Source organism: Rhopalosiphum maidis, chromosome 1, assembly GCF_003676215.2.
Source record: "Rhopalosiphum maidis isolate BTI-1 chromosome 1, ASM367621v3, whole genome shotgun sequence".
In the NCBI taxonomy this organism is placed as follows: Eukaryota; Metazoa; Arthropoda; class Insecta; order Hemiptera; family Aphididae; genus Rhopalosiphum; species Rhopalosiphum maidis.
Window position 1 is genome coordinate 61,819,383 of NC_040877.1, and position 18,504 is coordinate 61,837,886.

An 18,504-nucleotide genomic window follows, 5' to 3' on the forward strand; every position below is an offset into this window, starting at 1 on the left:
TCGTGAATACCCACCCTGCAGTTTGTATGTAGAATAATATATACATTGACGCTCACTACATAAAATATTTATAATTAGTATACCACAACAAAAACAAAAATTGTATTTAAAGTTTATGTAAATAAAAGTATTACCATAGAACAATAATCTTTTATTCAACATAATCATTTTCCAAAAATATATTTAAAAAATTTAAAATATCAACCAATTATAGCAAATAAGTTATATTGAAGAGGACATGATAAACTCAGTGTGAGATACCTATGTGTAATAATTTATTATATGAATGTGAAAATCCAGTAGGCTTGAATCTTGAGTTAAATGTAAAAACATCCAGTAAAGTGGATTTAGAATCGAATTCTCTATCTCCCTAAAGAAATCGACATAATAGTATATATTATAATATAACTGCGGTTAGGTTGTGATTTTGACATTTATTAGTACTTCCATTTAAATATTGGTAAATCATGATTTAAAACGTATACCCATGTGTGAAAACCGGTATACTCGTAAACAGTGCAGTCGTGCAGAATGTTAGAACTGATCTCTTATATATATAATTTATACACGTTAATAAAATGAATAGTATCGTTATTATTTCTATTAATCATTATTTATTAAGCATTATAAAATTTATAATTATGCTGTACAAGAAGAGCGACAACAGCTGATCGGTAAACAAATTGAGTGAAAGCCATGCGGCAGCGATGACCTGGATGTCAAGGTACGCATACATAAAATAAAATACAAAAAATTCACGCTTTCGGCCAACGTTGACCCGAATAAAACTACAAATGTACTAGTTGTACTACGTAGTTTTCTTCCGCTTTAACCCGCGTTTTTCTTTATTTAAAATATTAAACATAGCAGCCAGCAGATAGGTGTTGAGAGTTATCAGTGGTTGTCTAAGATTTTTTTTAAGAATAGCACATAACTCAATTCCTTTTAGCAATTTGAAAAGGGAACGACAGAAATATACTCGTAGTATATTATAATTTTATAACATAATAAACAAACTATAGCTAGGTACCTATATACATTTCTATACCAGTTACTTAAATGTGATTATGAAGTAATGTGACTTATATAAATTGTTATAATGTATACTTGTACAATATTTGATTATCGCGTTAGAGATGTATATTAAGATTTATAGATTAAAGAACTGCCCTAAGAGGATCTCAAATTTTTGGGATGCGGCCCTCGACTGAAGTTATGAGATAACTAATCTAGACGGTCGTCTGTATATAATATAAAATAATTCCTATTTATATTAAAGATAATGTCAATATAAATACATCGTTCTCTCGGCAAAGTAAATTGTCGTCTCGGGGACGACGGTATTTTTTTCTTTTTTCGACCAATGCATCGACATTTTTTCTGTACCCAACTGAATTATGTAGACATGCAAACAATAAGAGATAGACCATACGCACGTTCGCCAGTGTCGTCGCAAGTATATAAGTAGTAAGTACATATGATTGGTGGACTGCACAAGGACAATCGATGTTGATCTTAGTGTCAGAGTATAATATATATATATATATATATATATATATTAAACATTTACCTCGAGTGTGTATTAGTAAACACTGCATAACATAACTATTTTATTATTATTGTTATTAATTGTTCACCTATAATATATATAGATAGATAATAGGTAAAGGGTCCAGCCTCTACAGCTGTCGAGAGCATAAAATCCAAATAAGAATACAAATACATTAAACATTGCAGTAGCTTATACATTATGACGTAGGTAGCAAGTATACCATATATCTATTATTACAACAACACCGTCACGCACATGAATAAGAGCGAGCACACAAGTCGTAGTAACCCGCGCACCACCTCTCTGTATGTAATATTAGTGTTATATAACACCGTTTAATTTTCTCTGGAGGTCTCCATGCGATTCGTGTGTTCCGTTTAAGGCGTGTAATTAGATGTTATTGTTTCACTGACAACACTGTGTATAATACAACATCAAATAATATTATGTTTATTATTTATTTCCTACGATATGCTATTACAATCGGTATGAAACCGTTCAAAAAATGACGTTATACGATATCTATACCTATTGAAAATATATTTTTGGGTAAACAAGCACACTATGCTTTAAAAACAAGATAATATCAATAAATTGGTATACGTGTAAACATTAAACACACATTGACAAATCTGAAAAGTTTATAAATTTATAATATACAATAAGTAAGTAATAAGTAGTAGGTAATAAATAATAATTATATTGTATATATATAGGAAGTACTACTAACAGCTGATTTAATACATTGCTTAATATACCTCGATTAATTCGTCCGTTTTATATTTTTCATATCATAATTGCGTATTATATAATTCGTCATGTTATAATCGCATTATAATATGATGACCAAATAATTAGGTCTCTATATTGTTTCGAAAAAATTATTCATCCGTAAAGCACATTTCTGTTTTGTGAACTACGGCCATATAAGGCAACAATAAAATAGTATTCATAAAACATAAATCTATGTTTCGAATTTGTACGTTATACTACTATAGGAGGCCCACATGATGACTCCACCAAAATATTTTTAATACTAAATTAAAAAATAATTACTAGTGTGTGCCCTTATCATCATAACTACCTAATCCAGTGGTAGTTTTACAGTATCTGCATATATTATATATTTTATGATGTACAAGTTATAATAACAACAAAAAGAAAATCCTGCGAATTGTATATTATTTTGTAGGACAGTTCATACTAATACGCGCACATTCAAAATTATATATCGCGCACCTAAAGGTTAGGTATATACAATCCGAAAAATTGATTAAAATGTGCGAGTATGATATTATCTAGATTTAACAGGTATATATTAATATTGTTTATAGTACAGGGTATCTAGAATATAAATATATATTTTTTTAAATCGTTATGTGTACAACACGTTTTTAATTATATATATTAGGCCACATACATAGCTTACGTAGCTTAAGTAAACAATATAATATTTGAATTTGGCGCTTTCGTATCTGATACATTTTTATATAAGTTTTAGACCTGTAATTACCGCAACTACTAAACTAAATTACACTATTGCATTTAAATAAAATGTGTATGCGAGTACTTAGGAACGTATATGTAATGTAACAATATATTAAATACTATAATATAACTATTATGCTGTACATAAGTAAGATTAACACAGGTAGAACAATACAGCATATACCGTACACGTAATACGTATATACTAAGTCGTAGCGATAATCGATACACAATGACCGAGGAAAATCTTAATCTTTGAGTTATGAATAGATATAAAATATTAAGCAGTATAGGTTAATAGTAAGTATAGTTTGGGTAATATTAGAGGTTTCGCCCAAAAACGTTACATCCGTAAATATGTTATACTGTGTCACCTTTGCCAATGTCCGATCCGATTACGTGACTTATTTTTATTCGCGCAGACGAGCCTATCGGCTTTTTTGGAACTCTCGTGTATATAGGTAGGTACTACAAATAGATGCGGCGACAACGCTTTAGTGCACGCGTATATAATATATACATATACTGTGTTAATGTATACCATTATGTATATATTATTTTATGTACGATATATACAGTTGACACACAAAACATATTATACATAATATGTATTATAACATGTTTACAACCTATTAATAGAGTTTTACATAAATGGGTCATTTGGAAGTGCGAGTAAGGATCACATTGTATTATAATTCTAGATTAGTAGTGATCGTACAGAATACGCATGTTTTTATACAGACGCAGATCCCGAGATCTAAATTTGGGGGAGACTCCATTTTTTTTCATAAAAATAAAATTATAACTTAAGTAGTTAATAAATAACATTATAGACAGGATTTGTGAATAATATAAACAAAATAATTTGCTATTTAAAAATGCATGGATTTTAAAGCGTATGAACTATTTATTAATTTGTTATATAAATAATTAATATATAATAAATAAAAATTTCCAAATGAGAGGAGAGACAGTTACATAATAAAAGACAATAATTTTAACGTTAAACACCTCATGTAATATCGGACGATTTTCGTGACTTTAAAAAAACAGTTTATTACAAAGTTTAAAGTAGGTACTATATAATTATTAGATAATATATGATTTTTGCAAAAATATTTAAACACAAATTTTTTAGGTTTTGTTAAATTGTTTTATTCACAACCCCCAAATATTTATGAACGTTTTGATAATATTGTCAAATACTGATATGATAAGTTTTGTATTTATAAATACTGAAGTTTATATTATTAGATACCCGGATTTAGCACAAGTGCCGCCATAGACCACAATATCATTTTCCACTCGCACACATACTCAATCCTCTCCCGCTTTAAAAAAAAGGTTGAAAAATATTTTGCTGTCCTAGGCCCAAAATCCGGGCCTGGTCATTATCACTAATAATGATGTAAAGGAATGCCTCATGAAATATTACTCCACTTGTAAATAATATAAATAACATTTAGCGCTCAAGATAACCCATAAATGTATACATATAATATAATTCAACATATTTTTTAAATCTATTTGTTTTTATATATTTTTTTTATAAATTGCTCAAAATTTAATATATTATTATGATCAAAATTATTAAAAACTTAAAAATTACAATCATATAAAATAAGTTATCTATGTTCAAAATTTGTATTAATAATTATAGTCATTAGTTATTACATTTTAGTACCTATTTCAAACTATGTGAAAGCACGTTTTTATTTTTACTGAAAAATACAAAAACATAATAAACTCAGATCAAGATAATTATTTTAAAAACATCACCCTGTTTAATTGTATAAGTTCGTAAACAACATCAAAACATTTAAACATATGCTACCAAATTGGGTTACACGACAATAAAAAAAACTCAGCTGACCAGATTTAAATATATATATATACCTATAGGTATAGCCTATTTAAATAACATATTATATTATATTAGCTGTGTCTATTATAATATAAGTATATATATACATACCGCGTACGTAAAATGGACGGCTATCTGTATGGTTTGGATGTCATAATACTATAAAAACTGGAAAAAGTTGATTCCGATAGTAGAAAAAGATTACTGAAATCGGTCTTGAAAACTTCCAACGTTGAACTATAAATACTTGTTTTGTGTTTCGGAAATTGAAAGTCATGCATTATATAATATCTATAGCTATGCCTATAATACATGACCACGCACAATAAATATATTAGTACCTATCTATATTGACCTATAACTTAAACAAAAATTACTTTTTTAATTAATAATTAAGAAAAATATTTTAAAAAGAAGATAAGTAAGTACAAATATCCACTTTGCTTTGATAGTATAGGTATGGCATGTGTCTCGTCATTGGATAGGTCACTGTACGAGTTAAAATTGAATTCAATAATTTATTTGTCGCATTCGAAAACTGATTTTGTATAGAGTCAGAAAGTTAATCAGTAGAGTAGACAGTACAGGTTAGTTGGTTTATAATACTAAATTTGTTTAGTTATTAATTTTACTATTAGAAAATAGTAAGCATTATATTAAACGGAAAAAATATAGGAAAAATGTAATCTAAATATTTTGAAAAAGTCATTGCAAATAGTAAAAATATAATAATACACGTAAAATTATCTATTCTCCATGAATAATTAAAATAACTAAAATCGCTATTCTCCGATTAAAGATCAAATTTCATCAACATTTGAACTTCAATTATCTATAAAAAAATATATTTATGAAAATATCTTTTTAGATTTACGAATTTCAGTTTTGTTATTGTTATGTATATTATAATTAAGTTTCTACGATTAAAATTTTTGAGTCACAATAAAAAACTAAAATTAGATTAATTAAGATCCGAAATTATAAATCTGCAATATTTAACACATGGTTGTCCATTTCGCTGTATACTAATTGAGTCCCTATATACCTGAACGGGAAAAAAAAAATATACTAATAGAGTCCTAAGTACAAACGGGATATATACTAATTGAGTCCGGAGTTAGGAAACTAGTAGTATACGAATTGAGTCCTAGGATTATTTTGAGTAAAATATAATTTTATATAGTTTTATTCAGCCCATCCAAAAATTTACTAATTTATAAACATTATGTTGAACGTATAATGCGAACCGTATATAAAAATTAGAAGTGTTCATATAATTAATCCAAGAAATCATATAAAAGAAAAAGAAAAAGAAATCGGACATCAAATGCAGCTGTTGCAATCAAACACAATAACTAGATTTAAATATATACAATCCTAATTCCATACATTTTTACCAATATAAACAATGTTATTTTATCATTATCTGTATTTATACACAAATTATTCATACTATATTATACCCCTACATAATTATATATTTATATCATAAAATATTTTTAAAAAAAACATTTTTAACCATAACTGTAGATTTTTTTGTTATAGACAGTCCTAAATCTGTAAAAATAGGAAGGAAAATGTCTTTTTTTTTTAATTTGATAGGACTCAGTTAGTATTACAACATGGACTCAATTGGTATATACCCTAAATCAAACCGGGATTCAATTCGTCATAAAAGATTAATTATTATACTGGGACTCAGTTTGTATGCAGCCGTCTGTTTTAATAAAAATGTAAACTTCAGAAGTTCATAAAAATTATTGAAGACTTATTTACACTGCTCAATTATTTTGTTGATTCCAGTGTAAATAATTTACAAGAAATCTTGTATTACATTTTCAAGGTTTTTTAATTACAAAAAAAATACCTTTTTGTTTATACATCCAAAAATAACTAATTAAAAAAAAAATTAGGAAATTTCAATGAGGAATCTATAAAAAACACAAAAAGAGCCAAAATATTTTAAAATGTATGCTATGTATAGAAAATTCTAATACAATATAAAGAATTGGTAAAATTTTAAGTGTCTACGGTTATTTGTTTTTAAATTTAAACAAAATTAATTTTGTCAAAAACTGGTTTTAAATAACAAATCCTGTTTTCCCTTATACATTTTTTATTTTGTTTTATTTTTTTCAATTATTAAGAAAAATATAAGGATTATTTTACTACATTTTTTTACCCCCTCCCCCCCTCCCAACTCAAAATACTAGCCAAACTTATTTTCCTACCAGAAAATATATTAAAATTGATTATTGGAGCAGCAAAAATACTTCAAAGATGTTGACAAACATAATAAAAAACACATTATTGTATAATCAATACATTCATCCCTTCATTCAGTATCTAAAAATATAATGCTGATTTTTATTTTTTCACTCACCCAAAAATCATGTAAAATTATAAATGTAAGAGGAGCAAAAATTAGATACTGCAGGATACCTTCAAAATTTAATAATAACCTAGTTGTTTGTTTTCTTTCCAAAAACAATTCAATAAAATAAACTAATGTGTATGGTAATAGAATCATATTTTGTGAAAATAAATATTATTAACATTCGAATAAAATATATTTGATTTTTTCAAACTTCGATTAAATTATTATTTTTATTATTTATTAAAATAATTTACAATCTATATAAATAATAATAATTAAATTTGATTATTAATATTGGTAAGTAAATGATAGGTTAGAATTAATATACGAGTATCAGATAACTTAAATTATAAACATATACTTAAATTTAGTCATAATGGTAGTACCATGACCATCATGGCAAACATATTCCAAACTTCATATACTACCTAGGTATATTTTACTGAACTTATATTTATAATGTATACAAGCATGATAATATGATACAAGTAATTTCTTCGCAACGCTTCAGTAAACCAAGAGCAATGTAAATTTTAACAAAATTATATTAAGTACATTGAATTTGCAGTTTGCCTCGATACGACTATTTAGTCCAAGTATTCCAAGGCTATTCTTTCAAAAAACGATGCGCGCAAATACGGAACAAATAGCTTAATATTTACCTAATCCAAATAAACACATAGGTAGGTTCATATAATATATCTGTTGCAATAGAAAAATATTACGAAATAAATAGAATAAAACCCTAATATTTTATAGCTTATTTTTTTAAAAAGTAAATGTTTAATCGCTCTTGTTTTGTTGATGACAATGATAATATTCTAAAACGTTTATACTGGAAGTCTTAACATTTGCTAATTTATAATAATTTTATGAATGACTTTTTCTATTTATTAAGTTTCTATATCAAAGATAACAGTTAAGTATACACTGTTGGTAACTTATATTTATTTTATGTATTTCTCTCCCTTCCGAATCTATGTATAATATGTTATGGCTTATGTTATCATAGCTCATACTAATGTGTTATGTCCGTATCGGTAATAGTAATTTAAATAATGTAAATTGGTTTACACAATGTTTTTACTTTAAATTATTCTCCCATGTTCATAATTCTATTTAATCATATTATTTATCTTAGATATTTTCCGCAATATTTCATTAAAAAATACCCATTAAAATAACTAAAATAATTTTCAGTGTAGATAATGTGAACAACAAATAAACTATAGGAATCATAAATCAATTTTTTATAGATTACAAACACAATGATTTACATCTTTATTTTTCATCAAACATTTTGTGAAATACAAATATATACATTGTCATATGTTAAAATGGACAAAAAATAAATCAAACCAATTCGTAGATTATAAAAATCGTCGATAAAAATATTATCTACAACACGAGTTAGATAATAATATTTTACGCATGTAACAGCAGTACATTTTTTTATCCACAGACAATTATATTTTGGCACATATTATTGTATAACTATAATATATATTATATTAATAGATATGTATAAGACCTTCATTTGGAACAAACATATACGCATATTCATAAAAAAAATACGTATGAATCGTATGATTGACTTGGACGTATTATATATACTATATATTATTACGTTTACTGATTAGTAGTTTTTTGGGTATGTTATGTATTAATATATTGTCGTATTTTAAATACATTCAATATTGTTGTTTACTACTATATTCAATATCTACTTTATAGGTATATTACAAATTACAATGTCACAACATTATGTGAAAAAAAAAACAATTAACTAAACTAAATAAAAAATTAGTCAAAATAAATAAATTAAATTATCGAATGAACAAGGTAAATCTTTACATACTCAATGATTTAATGAAATTTCATAAATATATTATAAATTAAAACGTTCACATTAACTTAATAAGCAAAATTGTAGAATTGGATAATAAAATTAAGAAAAAAAAATGGATAGTGTAATCTCCATACTTCTCAACTCAATCTATGAAGCAGTATAAAATATTTATTGACAATATAGAGCCCTTAATGGCTTAATTTAATCTTATTTGATCTCCAGAAGATAATATTACCTCAAACATTACAAAATCTTACAAAATTATATAATGTTCGGCTGTTAAATTTTTATCGAATAAGTTTAATTGTTAAATTTATTAAATATTATTATCACCTTTGTAATTTGTAAATCATAAACTAAATCTGCACTGTTAAAAATTACTTTCAACAATAGAAAAATTGTTTTTGATGTTATTCAAGTACAGCTTAAAATTTGTTTATGTACAAAGCTTACAAGGACACTCGCTAATCATCAGTTCTATTATCATTACTCTATTTGTAATATAGATTTTATTTTGATATTCCTCTTTTAGTTTTAGATATGCTTAATGAATAATAATTCATCAGCATTGAAAATAATATACATTTCTATATTTCGTTCCTAATTAGAAAATGCAGTTCCCATATATTTCCCTAATTCTATTGTTCTAATCGCCATATTGTGTTGCAAATATTGTTTTTTAATATTATATTACAATATTAACGGCTATGAGTCATTATTCTTAATTTATACTTTATAATAGCTTAATTTATGTAATAGCTACCTATAGTAAATTGTAAGTTTTGTTTTACGCACATATGGAAATACGAATATACAGTGTACTTACTATATAATAAACTAACTGCTATACACCTATATACTGTGTGATTATTTTAACGAACAATGTTTATTATTTCAAAATCTATTAAAATTTTTAAGTATTTTTTACATTTTTTCCAGTCAAAATAAAACAACTTTTTAATATTTTTTATTGTGATAATTTTTCAAGTTTTTTTTACTTTTTTGAATGACAATGTACATTTTAAATTTCATATTCTGCTTCAGAATATATTTCGGGAATTTCAGAAATTTGGACTAGTAGTTTTTGAATTAAAAAAATTTAGTTTTAGTGAACGGAATGGAGTATTATGGGGGATACTTCACAAAACAGTTAAATACTAGTTTACTACTCCGCTCACCTGAACTTTACTTATATGTAATTCAAAAATTACTTATCCGAATTTAAATTTGTAAGTATCCGACTACCTTGAATATACGCTTAAAAATATGAAATTAAAAATTTATGTTTTCATCAAAAAAGTAAAAAAAAAATATAACGATAAAAAATATTAAAAATGTATAGTAAAAATAATCTTTTATTTTGACTGAAAATTATGTAAAAAAAAATTAAGTTAGATAATGAAATAATGAGTAATCAATAAAAGAATCACATTGTATAATTGTACGTTTGTACTTTATTATTATTATATATAATACTATAAATAAAATTAATCTTTTCCATATAAAAAATTATAATAAATCATACTTGAAATTATTTTAATTTGAGCACAGAATAACGTAATATAGAAAAATGTAAAGTAGTTAACACAAAAAAAAAATATGAATCTCCCTTTTTATAGTTTATATGATAATTATTTTAGTATTTCAATGGACCAGTGAAACGGCCACTTGTCAGTTAAATATATATAGGTATGTATAAATAGTATGTTACTAATTATAAAATTAGTAACTCTAGTTCAGGGTGTATTTCAGATATTTTAGTAAATTGTTTGAATGTACATTGTATATGACTAACAACCTCCCTTATACCATATGGTATTTATACGATACACACCACTGCACTGCACATAATCACACTCAGGTATACCTACATCGTGAACTGGGGTTACTAACCTATTCAAGCTGCTATTCACTATCGCACAATAATAAATGAAATAAAAATCAATTGCCTTACCGGTGTAATATGCCTGGTTGAACTTTATGAGGGCCGAGTGCATCTTGTCTTGTCTGTACAAAGCCTTGCCCTCGTCCAGCAGCTCGGAGGCCCGCAATTGCACCGGCCATAGTTTCTCGACCAACGACTTTACCAATACGTCTACGTGTGGCTGGAATGGCGTGCGCATGCCACACTTGTTGCACACTATCGGCTTGCAGGCAGTACCACCCCCGCACCTCCGGCAACATGTGTGACCGCACAGTAACGTGACCGGTTCTCGGAGCACCAGGTTGCAGACGGAGCAAGCGAACGGACAGGATTGTTGTTGCTGATAGTCGTAGCAGATATTATGGTGGTGGATGTGACTGTTGAGGTACTGATGGTTGTTATGTTGCTGTTGTTGTTGTTGTTGTTGTTGCGACTGTGGCGGCGGTGACGAGGCCTTTTGGATTGTCTGAGAGTCGTCAAACTGCTGTCGAATCAAGTCCAGAAACGCCGAGGTCACGTGCCACAGGCAGTCGGCGGGAAGTGGGCCCATCCGGAAACACCGGGCGTACAGATCCAGGGATTCGCACACACGACCGCACTTGGCCACCGAATCGGCGTACGCGACGCACGCGTCCAAATTGTTGTAACCGATATCGATGCTGCCATTTCGGATTTGCTGCAGTCCCTCCTGTTGCTGTTGCTGCTGCAGCTGGTGTTGTTGTTGCTCCTGCTCCTGCTCTTGGTGATGCTGTTGTCCACCGCCGCCATACGTGCTGATGTATAGACCGGAGAACTTGTCGTTTGCTACCACTTTGGCCATAAAATCATTTATGCTAACTTCCAAATCTTGAATGAAGAACGACATTAACCTGCAAACACCACTGGTATTTAATATTATCACATTTTATATTATACCTATTAAATTCAAGCATAATAATGCAATAATTGTCGATCACGTGCATATTATGTTAAAATGTAAATAATATCAGATATTAGTGCTTTAGTCGACTGAAAATAAAAAACATGGTATTATACAACCTATCTTGTAAACTATCTATGATCTATAACTTATAGATTGATAGACATATGACTAATTAAATATTAACCTACCCCTAAAACATATAGCCATTGGCAAGTCTGTTCGATTACCGTCATCTGCACGTGTTTAAAATATGGCAAATGTTAAAAGTATGTACATTTACCTATAACTGATAAGAACTTACTATTTATTTAATATAATGTTAAGCGTGATAATATATTAATATTTCATCGGCCATCTGCACTAAGTGCATCATCCTATTCAGGAATGTGATCAAATATTTTTTTCTCCACCCGTTTAAATCGAATATTTTTGACTCTATATACTCGAGTGTATATAATTTATTTTTAAAACACGAATTTGAACGATTTAAAACTTTGATGATCATAGTTTGTAAATATTTAAATGTATACATGTGATTATTGTTGTATTATATCGTAAACATATAATCAGTCCAACCGCGATGCACGACAAACTGTAAATTCATAAATAAAGCACGTGTGTATCGTGCTGCTTTTTCGCCCCCACTGATTGACTGGCAATTCTCAACATAGCAAGCGAGTCACGAATGCGCACACCCACTCCCTACCCTTCACTGCACACGCCGTTCCGTTTAGTCGCATTATTATTATTATTATTATTATTATTATACGTTTTACGGATTACGTAACCCGGCCAGAACCAGTCAGAAATGTTTACAAGAACAGAATGACATAAAATCTACACACACGCGACACAATTGCACGAGCTCGTGCCTGCTATCGTCGGGTTAGAAAACGATCGTTTAATTTTTTATTATTAAAACATTATGTTTTATTTATCATTATTACACACGATTTTTGGAATAAAATGTTACTAATTTATCATGGGCAAATATTGTATATTTAATTATTGAAAGATATTTTTGGATATACATCTTTGTTCAGTTACGACTTTTAAACATTCTTTGCTATAAGACATATTATCAACTTAGGTTTTTGACACGTGTGTATTCTATACCATCGTAATAATTTAGTATTGACATTTGATTATTCGAATATATTGTCTTAAAGTATGAGAAATTTTCGGATGAATTTTAAAGTTACAGACAGTTAATTAATGCTACCTACAATTAAAAAACAAATTGTTCGACTGAAAACTGGATGGTATGGCTAATCCACACCATGTACAATAACAACAGACAGTGTTATAAGATTTAATACCTATTATTCGTAATTTTTTTGTTTAATATACAAACACGAATAAACGAAATTACACAACGAAGTATGAACACCCACTACAAAGTTGTATGCACTTTGTAATTTCATAATACGCACTTTAGGTTTCGTAATGCATACAATATGGAGTATTATAAGCACACAAAATGGCCAGGTTATAAATCATAAATCACCAGAGCGAAATCTAAAAAGTGTTATGTTATGATTCCTACGGCTCTGTGTAAATTATAATAATATTATATTATACGCAAACGATTGTAATAAAACGGCCTTAGTGCGTAATGACTGCACGATTGAATGTTATTAGGTCATTTCTGTAACCAACTATGTATTATTATTATTATTATGATTATTGTTGTTGAGACACAAGCGTATACCGCCTAGTTGCAATCCCTCTTTTTTTGTTTTTGTAATAGTGCGGTGTGGATCCACCGTAACTCCGAATGTTACGAAATAATAATAAAATACATAGGTATTATGCACCATCCCAACACACTCAGACTATTTAGCTACATATAAAAATCAACTAAATAAGTAAGTATCTCAATAAATAAACTTTTTCAATTAGATTTTAAAGGTACAAAACGATCTGAAATTCTGAAGTTACAGCTGGTTATTGGACATAGAATGTTTACGAACATTCTATGCCCTACAACAATTCATTTTCTGTCTATTTATCAAGATGACAATCAAAAGTTTTAGAGAACATATACGATTATATAATCTCTTATGCGTAATGCATTGTACAGCTATAATATTATAGTATAGCGACGATTTGGACGCTCTATCTCGAGTAGAACACACACGCAGTATCATTTTTTTTTTTCAACATTTCAGTACTTAACGTATAAAACCAAATTCCCATTCCATTTACCTACATATATATACATAAATGTAGTTAAATCTAATCTAACCCTACCAAATTATGTTTACAAAATATATCACTTTCACTTTTATCAATCATTCAGCTACGTATACTTACTTCTTTAGTTTTTTTAGTTTATACTCTTTAAATTTACGATACGTGAATATACGGTCATATGGCGCCACATAACTATTAACATTTTTAGTGATGTAAGCAAAATATTTTATAATTATTTGCAATTTTAAATTTTTGAATGATAGTTACCTAATTAGATATATCATGCTTAGATAAAATATTTTGAGAACCAATGACCAAACCAAAGTCGAGAATCCGTAACCTCGATGATTACTATTAATTTTTAGCTATTTAAAAAATATCTATCCATATACTTATACTCTTACCAATAATAAAGCGTAAAAATTTCAAAATATATTTTTAACATCAGATAATTCAAGGTTTGTAACGACTATACTATCAATAATCCAAAAAAATAATACTTTGAGATTCTAAGCGGGGCGATAATGTACACAAATTGGTTTTACAATTATTTGTATTTTTTTTTGTCAAGTAGCAAATTGGATCTAGTTAGTACTAAAAATAAAAAATGTCTAGTAAATTTTAAAATAATCTGAAATATCCATACACACAAAAAACTTGACCTAGTCGATTGTTTTTTTTAAATTCAAAAATAAAAATCATAGACTTAAAATGTTTATTAAACATTCATATTTATTTAAGACTTGTATAATTTTCAAAATATTATGAACAAGTTTCTGCTTAAATGTAAAAAACCTTGAAAATAAAATACAAGGTTTCATGTAAGTTGTTTTTCAGCAAATAAAAAAACATCGAAATACATAGTCAAAACTATTTTTATAAATAATCAAAAATCAAATTTATATGGAATTCATTAAAATCATGAATATTTGCCAATTATTTCATAGTTTCAAGTTTATGAAATCGTATCACCTATAACTTCTAAATTAAGTATTGATAAACAATTTTAGATCCGGTCAATAAGCTTAAAAACGTAATACAATTAATCACATAAGTTGTTTTTATAACATTTTAAAAATAATATTTAATACATAAACACGATTTTTATTTATAACCATTTGTTAAGATATTGAAAAAATTAAGTATTTAAATGAAGAAAAACCATTTTAGTTATTTTTTTTTTGTAATTTAAAAATATTATTTGCGGGGATTTGAAACTTTTATTTATATTATTATATTTTTATTATATTAAATTACATATTCTAAATGTTTAAATTAATTTTAAACTATATTACCTATTGTAGCAGTTTAAATATATAGGTATAGGTACATACTTAGTAATATAAGCTATAAGACTGTTTCCACTTAGAACCAATTTTCATGTAAGTACAATGATTTATCTTTGAATTCAAATTTAACTCATTAATTACAGTGACCCACCAGTAACGAGGTAGATATATTGACATCTACTGTACAGCAGAGTGATAAAAGTAGGTAACTTGGCCACTTTTTTTTTAGATTTAATTTGTTACAAAATGATGTGTTTTATAAGAAATTATTAAGATGCAAAACATCTTAGCCATTATCATATTGTATACTACACCTACAAGTGTTTTGAAAAATTAATTATACCGGATTATTTTACATCTAGATATATACAGAGTAATTCATCAAGTATATTCAAATCCATTTTTGTTTTTTATAACCTAATATACATTCAAATATCATAACATTTAAAGGTTGTATTTTCGAATTTTTTGTACTACTTAAGGAGTGTCATTCAGTTATAAAATGTATAATATAGTAATACAATATAATTATTATTGATTTCATTTAATAAAAAATGTTTTTATTATTTTACATAATATTTCAATATAAATTATTATTTTATTATCACTCCAAAAAACTGTTTAAATAATAATATGTATATTTATATAATTTTTTTGTAAAATTACTAAATAAAATTTAAATTATATTTTATTCAATATAAAATATAATAATCTAATATTTAACAAAATAAATCAATACATTTTTAAACCTCTCAACTTGTGATAAAAATAACCGTGTAGGTATCACAGCAACAAACTATGTGTGAATTCCTAGACAATATTGACGTCAATCGCAAAGTCACATAAGACGCGCATGAACATTTTTAATATACGCTTAAAAACCACGATAAAAATATTTGGCTGTTATACTATTTTACCAATATACAGCAATAACTATCAATATTTTCTATATTATATGTTAACTATTTGAAACTTATACAAGAACAAATAAATTAAAATATATACAGTAAATTATCAATCAAAAAAGTTACTCTTAAATATTTAAACTTAAAACTTTTGTATTAAGCTTATAAATAAAAAATTCTTGATTCTAGTTTATAAAACAAATTTAACAGCTGTGACCACTAACTAGTGTTGTAAAAGTCTATCAAAATTATGAATTTATGACCAATTACCACGTAAAGAAATATGTTGTATTGATAAATATTTTTAACGTAACACTTTATGCAATTTTGTACCAGTTTGATGAACTCTCAATAAATAATTGATAATAAATTTTAATATCATTCTTATCATTACGCATTTCAACAAAAGTATTGTTTGGTCACAGTATTTTTATACTTAGGAAACACATTAACTATCATCGTTTTATTGAGACAAACAACGATTAGATGAAGAGATGATGGATCTTTAAAATGATCATATGAATACAATTAATTAAAACAATTCTTAAAATAGGAATAAAATGTACGTTTGCAAATTAAAAAATTCTACATGATTTGTTATTCAAATAGTATTTAATTGATAAACTTAATAATATATCGAAGTGACGGACAATGAATAATGATTGTTAAAAAATCACACATATGGCTATATGACTGTTAAACTTAAATGTATAAATCTTGTATAACTCAAAATAGTTACTAAAAACTAATACTAATTGTGATGAAGACTTCTATGAATTCTTATTCATAATTAAATTATTTAAATTATTTTTATAAAATTCATTTTAAGAAAATGTTGTTTTAATTTTAATTTCTTGTGATAGTTTTTGGTTTTGTATTTATAAAATTAGTATAATTAATCAGCATTCTACATTAGTAAAAGTTAAAGTAAAATAAATGTATAATAACATATTTAATTTCAAACATAATATTAAGTTCACATAAATGTATATAGTAATAGTATAATATATAAGCGTAGTGCAAGCCACGAAGTCATTCAAATTTTATTTTACAAAATTGACAATACATCACTTATATCAGCTTTTAATTATAATTATTATAATATTTATATTGCGTATAACATATTTTCAAAAAATAAAAATTTAAAAACATTTTACATATAAACGATTGATATATTTACTTTGAAGGTATATCTTATTATTATGAATTAAGTGCAACGACCCATCTATTTATTAAAAATGTTATTATTGTTATTTGTGAATTAAAATCATAATTTATTTAATTATTAAACAATGTTGCTAAATGTGTATACAATTTCTGTTATTTAAATTTTTGTTTACTAATTTAATTCCTAATTAATTATTTCAGTTTTACTTAACTCTGTAAAACTGAATACGCATGTTTACATGTTATTAGCTACCTTAATTTAAAACTTGTTAATCATAATAATATTTAATGGCATGGTAAAAATGAAAAATAACATAATTTTAAACAATTTTAAATTTTATTCATCATAGAAATAAATTTTAAACCTAAGATAATTGCAAAATTGTAATTAACATATTTTAATATAAAATTGAAGTATTTCTTTAATTAATCCAATTGACTGGAGCGCCTAATAATACCTATGAACCTAACTCTTGAATAATTAATTATTCAAGTGCAATATTATAATAGAAATTATAATTTTTAATTTTTAGTTTACAGCTTTTAGATGACAACAGTTGAACACTTTGTAAGTATTATTTTTTATCAATATAGAATGATGATGGATGCTAGGAAAGTTGTACTGTGCATGCTTGAAGTTTTCTGTTACCCTCTGCACGTAACATTATTATAAAACAATATAAGCATGCGTAGTTATAATACTCATATACTAAGATGTATTTAAAAATTTATAACCGTATTTATATAATGTAACTTTATAAATAATATTATAATATTATATCCGAGCATAAAATGTTGCATATACTTGCACTTATACACATACATTTAAATTTAAAAATCAATAAAAAAATTACTGAATTTATTAAAAAAAGAAAAATTATTTATATTATAAACATTAAATAATTATATTAAAACGAGTATCGATACCTCAGTTCAGCTACTACAACTGCTGCAGTTATATCTGCTAAAAT

The 18,504-nt window shown here is 26.5% G+C and overlaps 1 protein-coding gene across 3 annotated transcripts in view; it reads right to left on the minus strand.

The window, feature by feature from the left end:
- Positions 1–18,504, minus strand: part of LOC113548343 (LON peptidase N-terminal domain and RING finger protein 3) — a 51,380-nt gene that overhangs the window by 21,939 nt on the left and 10,937 nt on the right. For 2 of the 3 annotated variants that reach the window (XM_026949178.1, XM_026949177.1), the window contains exon 2: positions 11,085–11,923. In XM_026949178.1, the coding sequence (XP_026804979.1) occupies positions 11,085–11,919 (835 nt within the window). In that variant the 5' untranslated portion in view covers positions 11,920–11,923. Of the gene's footprint in view, positions 1–11,084; positions 11,924–18,504 lie in introns of those variants that run through there. The other variant, XM_026949176.1, reaches the window with a different exon arrangement.